The following is a 17,587-nucleotide window of genomic DNA, read 5'->3' on the forward strand; positions in this document are numbered from 1 at the left end:
GATCTGCAGGTAGAGAAGCCGTAGAGGCACCGGCAGCGTCTCCCACATTGTTTATACATATCATATACAAGTGAATATGGTCTGATGAGCCTGACCCCTGTCTCATTGGTGTCCTCGTTTTCAGGAGAAGGAGGTGGAGAAAAATCCTCCACCTCGTAACTTGCGTCAGACTGACTGCTATCGCTATCCATTGTAATATCCATGCTAATGATATTGACTATTGACCACACCCCCGTTCTCTGTTTGAGAAAAAACGTTTACTGACAACCAGGACGTGACACTGGCTGGAGTGGGGCTTTAATATTATTATGTCACTGTTTTTCCCACTCAACCACAAAATCAAAGAATGCCAAACTGCAAATATAACACATTTGGGGGGCCTGACTTTGATTCAAGTAACGTGGACCTTGAGGTTCCAGGTGAAAATGACCTAAAAGGGTCAACTTTCTTTTTCGCCAACCTCATGTAGGTTTCAAACCACTGATGTTTCCATAAGCAGGACCAATTGTTTCTTTGAGTGCTTCTTATATTTGGTTTGTTTATTGTGACTGAAGCTGTTGTATGTTATTGCATGATTCCTGCTTATGCATTTTTTGAAATATGTCACTTTCTGCCTCATTTAAGTTTCTTTTTCTATATAAAGCCAGTATTGTGGCTTTGCAATGATGCAGCATATATAACAACGTGGAATTCTTGCACATTCTGTAATTTGTACAATGTTTGCACTATACAATACTTGTTTGAAAAGTAGCTTTTCTTTTGATGTACATTAAAGCTATGTCATGGCACCCAAAACCCCAAAAGTTTCTCTGCAGTTTATTGCTGATGTTGAAATTCAAGGAGGAAATGTCAAATTGTTTCCTATTTGTGTTGAGTTCAATCTTTTTTGTTTCATGGTTCCTGTTTTATTTTGTTACTTACTCTCCTTTCGTTTCGGTCTACTTCACTTCCTGCCTTTGTGTGTTTTCCCGCCTGTGTGATTGTCTTCACCTGTCCTGATCAGTTTCACCTGCCCCTCGTTATCCCCACCTGGCTTCTGTGTTTAGTCTGTGTTTCCCTCTCTCCAGTGCCAGTTTGTCGTATGTTGTTGCTGTGTGTGTTACCTGTATTGGCTGCAGCAGCCTCCTGCTTCCCTGGCTCCACCTATCTCCAGTCCCGACACCGGCCTCCGGCTCAGCTTCCCTGTCGCCGGTCGCTGGTCTCCGGCCCTGCCCTCCATCCGCCTGTCCCCGGCCTCCTGAGGGACTCCGTATGTCTGATCATCCTCCAGAGCAGGGATCACCAACCCGGTGCCCGCGGGCACCAGGTTGCCCCCACGGACCACATGAGTCGCCCGCGGCAAGCCTTTTCTAAAAATAACATTTTTAAAATTAAATTAAATTATTTATTTTTTAAACTGTCAAATTTTTATTCTCATATTGAAGTTGACTATTCCAGTCTTGACGTTGACTATTCCCGTATGAAGTTGAAAAGGTCAAAGGTAAGTATTGTGCGCATGACAAAATTTCTGCGTTCGTGGAGAGTAAGCTAGCTAGCGGGCGCATCGAAGACGGGAGGCTGAATGCGGTTTCTTACCCAAAAAACATAGCAGAAAAAAGAAAGAAAACTTATCATTTTCACAGCGAATGGGAGGAAGAGTTTTTTTTACTACTATGAAAGAAACCTGCGTGTGTTTCATTTGCGGGGCGAAAGTGGCGACGGCAAAGCGGCACAATGTGGAGAGACACTTCACTACGCATCACAAAAGCTACAATGCTAACTACCCACCGGGAAGCGCGCTACGGGCAGAAAAAGCCCGTGAGCTAAAGGCAGCTTTGGGTAAGCAGCAGTCTTTTTTCACGAGGCCGGCGAAAGACTTCCAAAAAGCAACCGAAGCCTCGTTTAGAGCTACACATTTTCTAATAAAGAAGAAGAAGGTATTTTCAGACGGAGAAGTTTTCAAAGAAGCAATGATGATAATTGTATCACTGTACTTAAAGACGAGAAAAATGGAACCGATCTAATCTCCACTCTCTCTGATGTCCAACTGGGGGCATCTACGATGGCTAGACGAGTGTCGGCTATGTCCGGTAACTTGGCCGATCAGCTGGACCGGGATCTGGCGACGTGCAGGTGGTTCAGCATCCAGTGCGACGAGTCCGTGGACAGCAGCAGTACAGCGCAGCTGTTGGTCTTTATCTGGATGGTGTTTGATGATTTCTCCACAAAAGAAGAACTCCTGACACTACTGCCCCTAAAGACGACTACGAGGGGAGTTGACATTTACAACGCGGTGAAGGACTTTTTCGTGCAGAAAAAGGTAGCATTGGAAAAGCTGGTAGCGGTGACGACAGACGGGGCTCCTGCTATGATCGGCCAACATACAGGTTTCATCGCTCACTGTAAAGGTGACCCAGACTTCCCAACATTTCTGCATTACCACTACATCATTCACCAGCAGGCGCTATGTGCAAAAGTGATCGGCTTTGGGCACGTGATGACTCCCGTTGTGAAAATCATAAACAGCATCCGCTCCAAGGCCAAACAGCACAGGATATTCAAGGTGCTATTGGAGGAGATGTCAGCTGAATATGGTGACCTGCTGCTACACACACAAATCCGATGGCTCAGCAGAGGACGAGTTTTACTTCGTTTTTTGTCACTTTTGGGTGAAATCAAAGAGTTCATGCAGTCCAAAGGCGAGGACGTCTCGCTGCTAGAGGACACAGAGTGGACACTTGACCTTGCATTTTTAACGGACATTACTGGGAAACTAAACCACTTGAACTGCGAGCTGCAAGGCAAAGGCAAGACTGTTGTTGACATGATAAGTGCTTTAAATGCATTTAAAGCCAAGATGAACATTTTCTCTGTGCATATACAGAGAAAAAATGTGCTGCACTTTCCCTCTGTGCAGTCGGTGCTGAAAGACAATGCTTCTGCATCTGAGACATTTGACAAAGTTGCAGAAAAGTACTGTCAAGTCATAAACACACTTGGGCAAGAGTTTGAGAATAGGTTTTGTGACCTTGATCAGCTTGAGCCATGTGTGTCATTTATTTCCAACCCTTTCATGAACGTGGACATAACATGCATTGCTGAGCAACTAAGTGCAACATTCAACTTGGATGTTGGGCAGGTGGAGATTGAAATCTTAACATTGCAAAATGACCTCCACCTCAAAGCCTACCAGGCTGCACCAAACTTTTGGTGCCTTGTTGACACAGAAAAGTACAGTGGGGTATGCACAGCAGCTATGAAGGTTGCCAGCCTGTTTGGTTCAACCTATCTCTGTGAATCAGCGTTTTCTGACATGAACTTCATCAAGAACAAACACAGAACACGCCTCACTGATGCACATCTGCAAGACTCACTCAGAGTTGCAGTGTCAAGTTACACACCAGATTACAATACACTGGTGAACAGCATGCAATGCCAGTCTTCCCACTAACAAAGAAACCAGATGTTGTCAGTGGCAACATGGTAGTGCCATGGTAAAGTGGAATAAGTGATAAGATTTATTAAAAAATATGAAAGTAGATTTTTGTTAAACATTACATAATTGATAACTTGTTAAAATGGGACATTTTGCCTATGAAATGTTGCAGAAGTGATCATCTGAAAATGTAAACAATTGCTGAGATTAATAGAAATAAAGTGTTGAATATTGATATGTTTCCTACCTTGTTCAGTCATTGTTGATATTTATAGTGAGAAATCATTAACGTGATCAGTGTCTTCACAAAGATGAGTATCATTTATCAACTGAGCAAATTTGTTATTTCAAAAGAGTGTATCAAACTGGTAGCCCTTCGTATGACTCGGTACCCATGAAGTAGCTCTCAGTTTCAAAAAGGCTGGTGACCCCTGCTCCAGAGCATCTACGCATGTCCTCCTGCCCGTCCTCCACCCATCTGTCCAGCCCAAAGACCTGACAACATTTAGGTTCAGCAATCAAAGCCAGACAAAGACTCAGGTTCATCAAGTATAATGCATCTTTGTCTTTAAATGTTTCAAGTATTAATTGGAATATTAGAGATGACAATAAATAAAATATAATCATTTAAAAATGTTTTTCTCTACATATTTTTATTGTATATTTCTGTTTTAAAACAATGTATATTGAACATTGTTTTGGTTGCTGTAATTGTTCATCCTGTCAAAGAGATTCCCTTTTTAATGCCGTTTCAATGGAAGACATGTGAGACTTATGTGAGTTTCTTCCAGGTCTTCACCAAAGCGAATGGCTTCAGCAGTTGCAGTTGGTCAAATTAGGTGGGCATCATCCAAGTCTCTTTAGTATATAGCACACTGTGTAAATGGTGATTAGAGGAGCTGAAACTTGAGGTACTCCAGCATCAGTGGTAGAAGAAATATTCAGATCCTTTACTTAAGTAAATGTATCAAGACGACGCTGTGAAAATACTCCATTACAAGTGAAAGTCCTGCATTGACAATGTTACTGAAAGTATTAAAGTAAAAGTACTCAATGCAGAAAAATGTCCCCTGTGACTATCATACTAGTATAGACTATATCATTAGACTATTATTACTCAGGCATTAATGTAAAAGCAGGATTTTACTGTTGTAGTTGGTTGAGGTGGATCTAACTTTTACATTTTTTAACTATTTTGTATAAGACTACAAGTAATGATTATCTTCATTATGGGTTCATCTGCTGATGAACCATGACATGTTTTTGCATGAAAAATGACTTAAATGATTATTAAAAGTGCCGGTTATTTGTTGACATTAGCGGAAGAGAGGCTCGGCACTCAGGAGCGTGCATAACGTCACCACCTTTCAATTTTCCTTTACATAGAAATCAGACCACAGGCTCACACATTGGCAATAAAAAGAGATTAATACATGTAAACTGCTGCATATTGTTACATATTGTACCTTTAAGTAAGTTTTACTTGTGATGGAGTATTTTTACAATGTGGTATTGCTACTTTGATTTAAGTAAAAGTACATCTTCCACCACTGGTGATATATGTTTAACCTTTTACTAATCTACTTCTCCTGCACCCCTGATGAAAACTGTGCAGGGCTGGATATCATATTATCAAAGGGTCTGAGTAAAGATCAGTATTCAGTATCAGTGTTGATTTATAAGAAAAGAAAACAAACATCGACAGTAGATTTAGAATCCTGGTGTTCTATTCTCTGACATCATAATCGACTCATTTGCATATATGCAGGTGCACAGAATTCCGGCTTCATTCGAGCATCAACCTTTGAAGAGTTAGGTAAGACCTCTTTACACCTCTGATAAAACTACGGTTTTACTTGGCTTTTTTTGTTTCGTAGTACTGTACTGTATTGGGGAAGGAGTACGTGTATATTCCTCATGTTGTTCTGTCAAGTAAATTACTTTTTTCATTAGTTACTTTCCAAATGACATTACAGTAAGATGTGCATCTTTTGCTGTGATCAGGAGGTGCGAATGCGCTTTTTGTCTCGCACAACATCATTTTAAGTTGTAAACTTTGCTTTACTTGTTGCCTAAATTGCATGTGTGCAAAATGGACTGCATTTGTAGTGTGTCATTGCACTAGAGGGAATTTCACATTGACTGAAAGGTTTGCAGTCCTTGCACTTGTGGTCTTTTGCAGTTCCTTTCACAGATACCATGAAAATGAAAGATTATTTAATGGGTATTTTACTAAATATGACTCCTCCATTCTGCCAGTTTCCTGATCACAAGAAAAGGTTTTCTTGTAATGTGACAGAAAAAGCTTCTCTTGAACTAATAGTGGAAAACAGTGTTTTCTGTTTTCTTGTAGCACTGGGGTTCATGTTCACTTTTGTTTTCTTCTCATTATTATCACCAAATGTAGTTATATTATTATTATTTGTATTATTGCTGTAACCACATTTGGTAGTAGTGGAAGTTCACTGTCATTTATTGTATTAAGTGCACCAGTTCCAACAATACTATGTTAATGAATATAACGATTTAGATATGTAATATGTCAGTTACATCTTGAATACTGATACTATTAAATTTAGGTCAGTGAGAATGTTAGTCAGTTGATTATGAAAGAAGTTGATCAGTGTGCTTCTTGAAAAAAAATCAGAATATCAGTCTAATGATTGCTGTTTGTGTTTTTGTGTCTGCAGTTCAAAATGATTGCGAGAGCGTTCAAGCAGCAAGTGGTACCACTAGCAAGACCTCGGACTCCAGGAGATACCAAACAAGGGGGTGAGAGCCCTTTCTCTCCTGGAGTCCTCAACCCTCCCATGATCTGGAAGGGGCCCGAGCGAAGGGGTGTAGGTCCTTCGTCTCGTGGCTTTGCCAACCCTTTCCGGATCTGGGAGAAGGACGGACGGAGGAGTGTAGGTCCTTCGTCCTCTGAAGAAAATCCAGGACAGAGGGGTGAGAGCCCTCTGTCCTCTGAAGACAGTGGAGGACGAAGGGGTGAGAGCCCTTTCTCTCCTGGAGTACTCAACCCTCCCATGATCTGGAAGGGGCCCGAGCGAAGGGGTGTAGGTCCTTCGTCTCGTGGCTTTGCCAACCCTTTCCAGATCTGGGAGAAGCGCGGACGGAGGGGTGTAGGTCCTTCGTCCTCTTCGGACAATCGAGGACAGAGGAGTGAGAGCCCTCTGTCCTCTTCGGACAATCGAGGACGGAGGGGTGAGAGCCCTCTGTCCTCTGAAGACAGTGGAGGACGAAGGGGTGAGAGCCCTTTCTCTCCTGGAGTCCTCAACCCACCCATGATCTGGATGGGGCCAGAGCGAAGGGGTGTAGGTCCTTCGTCTCGTGGCTCTGCCAACCCTTTCCAGATCTGGAAGAAGCGCGGACGGAGGGGTGTAGGTCCTTCGTCCTCTTCGGACAATCGAGGACAGAGGAGTGAGAGCCCTCTGTCCTCTGAAGACAATCGAGGACGAAGGGGTGAGAGGCCTTCGTCCTCTGAAGAAAATCCAGGACGGAGGGGTGAGAGCCCTCTGTCCTCTTCAGACAATCGAGGACGGAGGGGTGAGAGCCCTCTGTCCTCTGAAGACAATCGAGGACGAAGGGGTGAGAGGCCTTCGTCCTCTGAAGAAAATCCAGGACGGAGGGGTGAGAGCCCTCTGTCCTCTTCGGAAAATCGAGGACGGAGGGGTGAGAGCCCTCTGTCCTCTGAAGACAATCCAGGACGGAGGGGTGAGAGGCCTCTGTCCCACATGGATATCAAAGAGTGGATGAGGAGGTCCTGGCTCCGTGTCCTGGACTGTGAACGGAGCCGGGAGGAAAGAGAGAAGAGACAGAGGGATGAAGAGAAGAGAAGAAAGGAGCTGGAGGAGCTTAAACGCGAGAAGGAGAAGATGAGATGGTTTTGGTACGAGATACATGAGTGGGACAAGAAAAGGCAGGAGACAGAAGAGACACTGAGGGGTGAAGAAGATGGAACACAGCGTGAGAAGGAAGAGTGCATGAAAAAGTTAGGAATAGAAATGCAGGAGTTGGGACAGAGAATGCAGGAGAGCAAAAAGAGACTGAAAGATGAAGAAAAACAAAGACAGGAGCAGGAGGAGCTGAGACGTAGGAAGGAAAAGGAAGAGAGGATGAAAAGGGCCTGGTTGAACATACTAGAGGAGGCCCGGAGAAGAGCGGAAAGACAAAGACTGGAGAGTGAACCACAAAGACCAGACAGAGAAAGACAAGAGCCGAAGGGAAAAGAAAATCAGGAGACGGAAGAGACAACCAGCCAGCAGAAGGAAAACAAGTGGGAAAAGAAAAAAACAAAACTATGGGAGAAGGAGAAGAGGAGAAGAGAGAAGTGGGAGAGGAAAGAGAGAGACAGACAAGAGAAGGAGGAGAGACAAAGAGAGAAAAGGGCAAGGAAGGAGAGACAAAGACAAGAGAAGAAGGAGAGAGAAATAGAGAAAATGCAGGAGAAAGTGCTGCAGAAGAAGGAGAAGCAGGAGAAGAAAAGAGAGAAGAAGGAAAGGAAGGAGAAGAAAAAACAGGAGAAGCGGGAGGAGAGTGAAAGGCAGGAGATGGCCAAGAAGGAGAGGAAAAGACAGGAGAAGGAAGAAAAAGAAAAAGAGAAGAAAGAGAAGAAAGAGAGAGAAAAACAAGCCAAAGAAGACAAAAAACAACAGAAGGAGGAGAGAAGAAGGGCTCCAGATGTTGGCTTCCTGAAAAAAGTCAAATTCAGACTGAACGCGCCAAGGGCAAAAACCACCAAGCCCAGCTGGAGCTACGTGGAGGACTTTAGCTCACTTAATGGTAAGAAAATCAATTCTCCTTCTTTCACATTAAGTTTCATAGAAGCATGCATTGCCTCCCATAGATCCACGGTCAATTGTAATTGTTGAAATGATGCCTGATAGGTTTGAATGTTTGGTATTTTGTTTTAATTAAGCAAATTAATTCATATTAGCTACATGACCAGCATGACGTCAACATTGTGGGAAATACTATTTGGTTTCTTGCCAAGAGTTTTAAGATCAATACCACTCTCATGTCTGTACTTTAAAGGATGGCTTCACATCTTTCAGTGGTGAAAAACTGAATCCAAATACATTTACCCAAGCACTGTACTTGAGTGCAATTCTCAGGTACTTGTACTTTACTTGAGTATTTACATTTTGTGCTACTTTATACTTCTACTCCACTTTAATTTGGAGGCAAATATTGTGCTTTTTACCCCACAACATTTATTTGGCAGCTTTAGTTACTAGTCATGTTGCAGATTCAGATTATTAATACAAAATATTAAACAACAATACAAGAGCACAGCTAGAATAGACTGAGGACAAGGTGTATTTGGACAAGTGTGTTATGTGTCGATTGTTTGATGACAAAATGAAGCCAAACCAAACCAAAAAGCAGTAGGAACAGTGGGAATAATATCCAAATACTAAAAGTAGGGCTCAGTTATTATATAGGCCTTTCTTAAGTATGGTTTGCATTTTTCATATGATCTGGAAAATAAATGGATAATCCTCCTGTTTTTTATTTTCGTATTGAAGAAAAATAACAAATCCCTGACAAGATGCCCGTGACCAAACGTGTCATTCATAATTTACAGAGCTAATTAATAATGTGTGGATTCTTTTTAAAGATAACAATAAGTATGACTTTTCTCATTGTGTCTAAAAAGATTTAATTCTCACAAAGTTGCTCATGTTATCCTAAGCTGCAGACATGGAATAATAGTGTAGAAGCTGCAGTATCTGCAGGAAACCGCTCATCAATGACAGGAAGTTAATATGCATCTATAAGCACCATTGAGACTCCTATTTGTTAGAAGCCTTGTTTTAATCCCAGAGTGGGCACATGTTCCTTCTGTCTCTGATATAATCATCATGGAAATCAGTCATCTAGAAACATAGATGACTGATTTCTATTGTTGACTCTTCCCTGTTGGGAGGGGTGCAGGTGTGAAACTGGACTCCAAACTTAACCTATCATATGCTGTTCATTTCAGGCGACACTGCACCAGACCGTTAGACGAGAGGCAAGGAGAGAGGACGAGAGTAGAGGCAGGCGTCAACATGGCAGGAGGTCAGATAACAGCGCAGAAAGACAGCTGTGTCCAGGTGACGTGAAAATAATGTTCACCTTGAACGTTGGTAAACTTGTACAGTTTGTTGGAGGTGCCACCTCCAGTACTTGTCCTCAACAGTGTCCTCCTTGGTGCACTGCTCTTTTGGGGTGCTGCACCAGTGCATCCTTAGTTGGGGGGGGATTTGCTCCATTCTTCATCCTTTCATCGCGCACAACTCAAGACGAACTCGATCGATGTTGAGTTGGCTGCTGGTGCGATGTCCAGCTCTGACACATGCACACTGGCTCAGACCACAACATCTGTGTCCACAGTGCACAGGGTGATCCCTTAAATCCTCTTCTTGCACCATCCGCCGCATGGAGCAGCATCCTTATCTGCCTCTTTAAGCACGCAAGGGGCAGATAAGGATGTCTAACCATGAGCTCTATGAACCTGTCCAATCTGGATTCAAAGCACAGGACAGCACAGAGACCGCCCTCATCAAAATCACCTCCTCACCGCTGCTGACTCCGGCCACATCATCATCCTCATCCTCCTGGACCTCTCTGCAGCCTCTGACACAGTTTCCCACACCATCCTCCTCAACTGCTTATCTGAATACCTAGACCTCGCCGGCACAGCTCTCTCCTGGTTCCAGTCAAGCTTGGACCCCTCCTTTTTACCATCAGATCCCACCACCACGGCGTCAGCTTCCACTGCTGCGACAACCAACTCGACTTCAGCACTAAACCATTGTCGCGGCAATCCGAAAACCTGATGCTGTCTGGAGTCGGTGAGATGATGGCAGGGAAATACCCAAACACAATATCAATTTCTTTATTGCTTGCAAGCAAGAGTGACCCCATACGTACATGGGAGAGACTGCAGAACAAACGTTACATTACACGTACACATATTTATTTTAAGTACTAGACTTTTGTGGTACGGTATATATATATGTGTAATGTAACGTTTGTTCTGCAGTCTCTCCCATATACGTATGGGGTCACTCTTGCTTGCAAGCAATAAAGAATTCTTGGGAACTAGAGATAAAGACAGATATTGTGTTTGGGTATTTCCCTGCCATCATCTCACCGACTCCAGACAGCATCAGGTTTTCGGATTGCCGCGACAATGGTTTAGGGCTGAAGTCGAATTGGTTGTCGCAGCAGTGGAAGCTGACGCTGTGGTGGTGTGATCTGATGGTAAAAAGGAGGGATCTAAGATTGACTGGAACCAGGAGAGAGCTATACCGGCGAGGTCTAGGTATTTAGATAGGCAGTTGAGGAGGATGGTGTGGGAAACTGTGTCAGAGGCTGCAGAGAGGTCCAGGAGGATGAGGATGATGATGTGGCCGGAGTCAGCAGCGATGAGGAGGTGATTTTGATGAGGGCGGTCTCTGTGCTGTGCTGTGCTTTGAATCCAGATTGGACAGGTTCATAGAGCTCATGGTTAGACATCCTTATCTGCCCCTTGCGTGCTTAAAGAGGCAGATAAGGATGCTGCTCCATGTGGCGGATGGTGCAAGAAGAGGATTTAAGGGATCACCCTGTGCACTGTGGACACAGATGTTGTGGTCTGAGCCAGTGTGCATGTGTCAGAGCTGGACATCGCACCAGCAGCCAACTCAACATCTATCGAGTTCGTCGAGTTGTGCGCGAAGAAAGGATGAAGAATGGAGCGAATCCCCCCCAACTAAGGATGCACTGGTGCAGCACCTCAAAAGAGCAGTGCACCAAGGAGGACACTGTTGGGGACACGTACACTGCAACATCATGGCTGGCTGCCAGGGGGCAGGAGACCGTGAATAAAAGGTTCAACAACAACAATCAACTTCTGAAAATGTTCAGGGCCCCAAACTGTACAAGTGTACCACGTTTCATGCTTTTCTAAAAAAGTGAACATGTCACCTGGACGATACTATGAGGAGGCAGCAAAGGTCAGGGTCAGGGTCAGGGAGTGGTTCAGTTAAAAGGGGATCGAAATAATTTTAAAATCAAAATAAATCATAGGCTCCAGCCCTGGTGGTACCCTTCAATAAAAGTTCCAGCTCTGCAGCCATACTCACTGACAGGAAGTTCAGGGAGGAAATCCAAGTAATAGAACCAGATTCCTCAAAGTATTTAGGTGAGCAGGCTAACAGCATTGAGGGGCCACCAGAAGAGCTGGAACAGATGGCGGCAGATCATCATCTAGAGGTCCAACTATGACCTTTTTTAATCCAGCAAAACTTAATTACGACGGCTGTAATTCTGTCACCTGCTATAATTCTTATTGAATACATTTTTACGAGCCAGCCACTTAGAAATCCTCCCAAGCAACCACCTGATAACATGCAAGGTGTTGCTGACTTTATTGTCTGAAAGGGGGAGAAAGAATGCATTATCCAACAACAACAACCTGTTAACAGGCCAGGTGCTGTTGGCTTCAGTTCAGAAAACTGTGTGAATGTCCAGACAGGAAGCATGAGATGCATGTTAGATGACAGCAGTAGCAGCAGTAGAAGTTGTAGTATCTACTGTTTAATCTTGTGCAGTGTTGCTTTACATCAGAACTGTAAAAATACATGTAAAGTAAATATGAGTGACACATCACTGCAGAATAGAGCAAGTCCCAGTCCTGCATGTTGGCATTTCAGTTCATTCATCCTCTTTACCAGTCACAGGCCTGAATCACAAATACAGTTCATCAGTGTTCAGGTGGCAAAAGTGGCCGGCCACTTATCAGAGACACTGAACGTGACGCCACGCTTAACATGACATCACGTGTCATAGCATGACAGCAAATGTTTAGAAACCTGAAGAAGGTAAATGAGGCAGTTGGGAAGAATCCTGAGTCCCAAAAGTATTGATTCTGCACCAAACAGGTCAGGCACAACAGGGTCATATCACACGTAAGAAAGGGTCACGTATGGAAGACTGCTTAACCTATGACGGGTAAGACCCCCCTGTGTAACCTGGGGACAACCTAAGACAGGTACAGCCACGAGTACTTGACCTCGACGCCACTGTGAGCAGGCACAGTGTGCGAGAACACTGTGACTTGTGTTTCTGTACAATGTGCAGGAACACAGGACATGGCTGAAAGAAATTTAAGAATAAAATGTTAAAAAAAAAAACCCAAAAAACAGGCAAGTATGGAAGACTGGTTCACCTATGACGGGTAAGATCCCCCTGCAGAACCTGGGACAACCTAAGACAGGCACAGCCACGAGTACTTGACCTATTTGCCACTGTGGGCAGGCACAGTGTGCAGCACTACGTCTCATGTTCTTGCATAAGAACACGAGACTTGATTTGGAAATAGTGTAAATAAAATGATGGTGGTTTGAGGAGGACTCAGAGTGTGCTCTGCTCTTGAGTGGCGCATGTCTGTTGATACTTGGGACCGGGAGGAACACCCGATCACTGGTCTCTAATACTCTTCAGGGTCTGATGCCCCCCCTAAAAGTAGGATCTTGATAAACACTGATAATGAGTGGACCTGAGAGAACACCATGGCACCTACATGAGGATTATAGTTACTACTTAGACTTACATATAACTGCCTACCAAAGCCTGAAACGCCTACAAGACGTTTTAAGAATGAAAAATGGCCGTAATGGCCTCAAGGGTAAGAAATGTCAACATGCAGATTCAGCCTAATGGGGTTAGCTTGCTATCACGTGACATGTCATATAGTCACGTCTTTCCATCAATATGTATCGACTACTAATACTTCTACTGCTGCTGCAAATATAGATGCTGCTCTGGTAAATACTCAGTGCTTCTATACAGAGAAAGAGAAAGGTGACAGGACAGCTATTGATATAAATAAATGATGATGAATGTCTGTCAGTAGTGCTCCTCCTCTGCCAAGAACAGCCCTGCCTCTTGCTCCTCAGTCCTCTAACTGACTGTGGCCTCCTCCAGCTCCTCCGCTCTACTTCCTGAAGAGACTTTCCCTCCTGCCCTCCAGGAGGCGCTATAAATAAAGAACAACTAAAATGATATTGTTGTCTCATTGCATTGATTTATATTTGTGTGTGTAGATTATATCTTTTATCATGGAAGGAGCTGCTAATATTGCTTGTTGAACTCCAAAACTCCAATTAGTCCAATTGCATATGAATAACTCCAGACGGGTGTAGTCTGTATATGACCGTGATGTCCTGCATATGATCTTAATTATGAAAAATGTATCAATCTTTGAATAAAATAATATAGTTGAGTTAGCATAAAGCATCATATCTATTTTCAAAAATGTAATTTTCAGTGTAAATAGACAGTTAAGAACAGTGGAATGGAGATAGACGACGTACCATCAAAAAGTACTTACACAAACTGGCCAGCAGGTGTCGCACTGTGTCTGAACTCTTCATTAACAGGTCGAGCTATAGTGTTGAACCTAAGGAATGAAACAGTTTGCCTGCTGGTCTTTGACTCGCTCCAACACTGTGTTGGTTTAAAACCAAACTAAAGACTTTTCGCTGGAGCATTTCACATCTTAAAGGTTCTATATGGACTTTTCAGAAAGTCGGTGATTTTACTGACACCGGTGGCCGTTAAGGCGGAGGCAGAAATTGTATTTTGGGTGGGCCATCTTTTCCCAGAAAACTGTATGAAACGTCGGAAGAAGAAAAAAGAACAAACATAGAGTAAATGAAACACAAGCGACCCGTTTACTTTGCAAAGCTCTGCATCACAAAGGCAGCAACAGCAAAACACTGCCTATCCAACAGAGCATCAGTCTGTAAAGGCTGAACACAACAGGTCACACAAAAAGTGTCTTTTGGGTGTCTTTATAACCAGCCGGCTGCGCATTGGCTCTCCAGCCACTGTTAATTATATTTTATAGCACAAAGCGGCAACTAAACATGAATCCAGACAGCAGGAGAAAGTGTTCACTTACACAGAAATCGCACATTAACATTAACATTTAAAGTCGAGATGAAATTCCATTTTAACCCTTTTTAGAGCACATCCCCAGTCATATTGTGCACCTATCTCTATCTGACAATATATGCCAAAAAAAATACAAAAAATCAATTTCTTTATATTCTTAAATCAAAATCCAATCGTGTTTTATTTTCCCTGTAAAACAAAACATGACGTGTGCTTACATAAGCTTGAACTGACCAATAATATCATGACGTCCACCCGTCAATCAATCAACTTTTAGCGGCACAGAGCTAACATTCATTAGCTAGCTAGCAACAGACGTGTCCACGTCTTAATAGGCTGGAAACGCAACGTTGACATATCATCAATAGTTGATGCATTAGCTAATGTGTTCGCAAACCGTTACCTATTTATATGTCCAGCAGACACAGAGCGACATTGGCATTAATTAAAAGAGTCGTATTTCTGGTCTCATGTTGAATATAAGTCCATTCACTTTCCCTTTACCTCAGGCATACAACAACGTTACTGTATGTCATCATATACAATAATACACATACTACATATACCGGGAGGGGGGGGGGGGGGGCAAAGACACTGCTGGTGTCAGACTGTCTTTGCTGGTAAATACTGTAGCAGAGGCCGTTTTGTGAGGCCTCCAACACTTAAAGCTTTCTGAGTTAGATGTTCTTTTCTTAAAAACTGTACATTCATTTATAGAAATCTAAGAGTTGGGAGCGTTTGCCAAATGTCAGTCTTCAGAGGTGGATAACTTTTATATTATTTTTGGAGACCACCTCAAACACCCTCTTAGGTTTGGCTTATGTTCTAATATTAGGAAGAATTCAGAGTGACCAGAATTGGCCTGTGAAACATCTTCAGTCTTTTGACCCTTTAACATCCAATTTTCTGCTTTGTTTTCTCTTAAGTAGCTTTAAGGTTGGAAATATCTAATTCCACACTGCCTGACAGCATCACATATACATTCTGTATTACCTTACTCAAACTCTTCATTGAGCATGTATGATATCTATATATACACCTATATTAATTATAATGGTTAAGCCTATATATTTATACATAACCTATATCATGTATAGGCTATATGATGTAGACTAAAAAATTTTAACCCACAACAGTTTTTTATTCCATTCCATCAAATTGAGCAAATCAGCATAATGTTACACACATTTCCCCCTAATCAGACTGAGATATTCTATGGAAATGTTGGTATCTCCACTACAATTTATAAAGTTACGTGGATTTGTGGTAACTGAACCACGAGTTTAAACCCTTTTCAGTTAATCAAGAGACTGATGGTGTTGCATCAAAACAAGACAGTATTTGAGCACCTGGAAAAGAAAAGAAACACCGAGACTCATTTTCACTTGTTCTTCACTTGTTTCACTTCAAATGCCTTACATTTTTTTTATTTATCAAACTATCCGAGTTGCAATACACAGACGTGTCATAAATGTAACTTTGGCGACATCGTGTGGTGAACATCTGGAAGTGCCTCCTCTGACTCTGCCCGCCCCTTCTTTACGTCACCAAACGTCACCAGGAAGTCCGCTGAAACCTAGGCGACATCATGGCCGAATACACAGACCCACGTGAGTGTGGTAAATAGCAAATTTAAACCCCAAAACTGTTGCTGCAAAAAAATCCAAGCGCTAATTTTTGCTAGCGACAGTTTCTTTTACGTTCACAGTTAATTAACGTTGTCTTTAGTTGCGTTTCACGATGCGTTAACAGCCTTTCGCCCAACTGTAACGGTTGCACCGCTAATGCTAATTTATCGAGGGAAAGTAATTAGCTTACTTCAACACTGCCAACGTGACAGTGTGGCGTCGTGGCTCTTAGGTGCAGCTGTAATGAGGTTTCATTTTGACAGGCGGTGATGGAGCTGCCGAGGAGATGCCCGAGCTCTCTGACTGTGACGATGACGACATTGATGATGATGAAGAGCAGTGGCAGTGGCTGGAGGAGGACAGTCAGACAGTTAACGTTACCTGTCTGTTCTGTGACAGGTGAGATGACTTTGCACTTCTAGAGGAAACAGGCCGCAGACTTTTACCACAGCCAGCATTTTTAGAAATGCACTGGATATGTGGATGAATCAGAGTTTTCCTTTTAAATGCCCTGCAGTGATTTCCCTTCCTTCAGCCTTCATTAATATTTTCAGCCTCTCCCTTCATTCATTTTAGTCATAAATGGTAATAAGACAGTCACATTAGCTGTAATTATGACATACAACGGTATGAGGTTTTCAAACAGGTGGCCAGGCTGAGTCATCAAGCGCAATATTAACTGTTTATATAACCCTCAATAGATTTCTGATGCTGTTATTAAAGTTATCAATTCCTGGAGTATAGAGGATGTTTTCATACGGCCAAACTATGCATATGTCATCTATTCTAATCTAAAGTAAGCCCCCTTAAAGTTTTTTGACCAGAAATAATAGTGACAAATTTCCCGAGAACATAAAGTAGAAAAGCAATTGGGATTTTCTGCACAAATTTAAATGTACATGTCTCCACATAACTTGCCAAAAGCACAAGAATGGCTCCGCAGATCTGAGGTTGTCTGTGTTTCCGTAGTAACTTTTAAAGACTGATGCTACATACATCTAGTTGGTGTTTGTGTCTGACCTCCAGTAAACAATTTGCGATGCATTCTGAAAATCCCAGAGGTTTTCCCAAACTCAGATAAACTAAAATAAAACAGGAAGCTGTTCTTTTTATTCAGGATAATCCACACACACCAAAACCAGTTGTCATTTGGACTATTTCTAATTCTTTGTATGTAATTTCCTGTACTGAGAATCGTAACGTTTTCGACTTTTGTGTTTCAGGTTGCTGAGCTCTGTGCATGCCACCCTGCAGCACTGCACAGCTGAGCACCAGGTCAACCTTGTAGACGTGATAAGGAAACACAGTAAGCAGACACCGATGCCCTCTGCGACACTGAAGCAGCAGGCGATTATTCAGTTTTGTTGAAATGTCTCACCCTTCCTTTCCTCTTTTAGATTTAGATGACTACGGTTACATAAAGATGATCAACTTCATCCGGTCAACAGTAAGTACATATGCTGTAAATGTATATATTGTTGAATTTCTCTGATGTTTGTTCATGGGACATGGGGATTGTTAATATGTCACCCAGAGAAATATGAGAAAACATCTGCTCAAAGATAGTAAGTTAATGCAGTACAACTTAAAAAAAAAAAGTGCACTAGTATTAATT

At 42.7% G+C, this 17,587-nt stretch overlaps 1 protein-coding gene across 3 annotated transcripts in view; it reads left to right on the forward strand.

Moving 5' to 3' along the window:
- Positions 1-15,926: 15,926 nt before the first annotated feature.
- LOC139282589 (protein arginine N-methyltransferase 3-like) overlaps positions 15,927-17,587 on the forward strand; it is a 48,037-nt gene continuing 46,376 nt past the window's right edge. The window contains exons 1-4 of one of the 3 annotated variants that reach the window (XM_070902376.1): positions 15,927-15,954; positions 16,236-16,371; positions 17,196-17,278; positions 17,370-17,419. In XM_070902376.1, the coding sequence (XP_070758477.1) occupies positions 15,933-15,954; positions 16,236-16,371; positions 17,196-17,278; positions 17,370-17,419 (291 nt within the window). In that variant the 5' untranslated portion in view covers positions 15,927-15,932. Of the gene's footprint in view, positions 15,964-16,220; positions 16,372-17,195; positions 17,279-17,369; positions 17,420-17,587 lie in introns of all 3 variants that reach the window. The other 2 variants (XM_070902393.1, XM_070902384.1) reach the window with 2 other exon arrangements.

This window comes from Enoplosus armatus, chromosome 1 (genome assembly GCF_043641665.1).
Source record: "Enoplosus armatus isolate fEnoArm2 chromosome 1, fEnoArm2.hap1, whole genome shotgun sequence".
NCBI classification, from domain to species: domain Eukaryota; kingdom Metazoa; phylum Chordata; class Actinopteri; order Centrarchiformes; family Enoplosidae; genus Enoplosus; species Enoplosus armatus.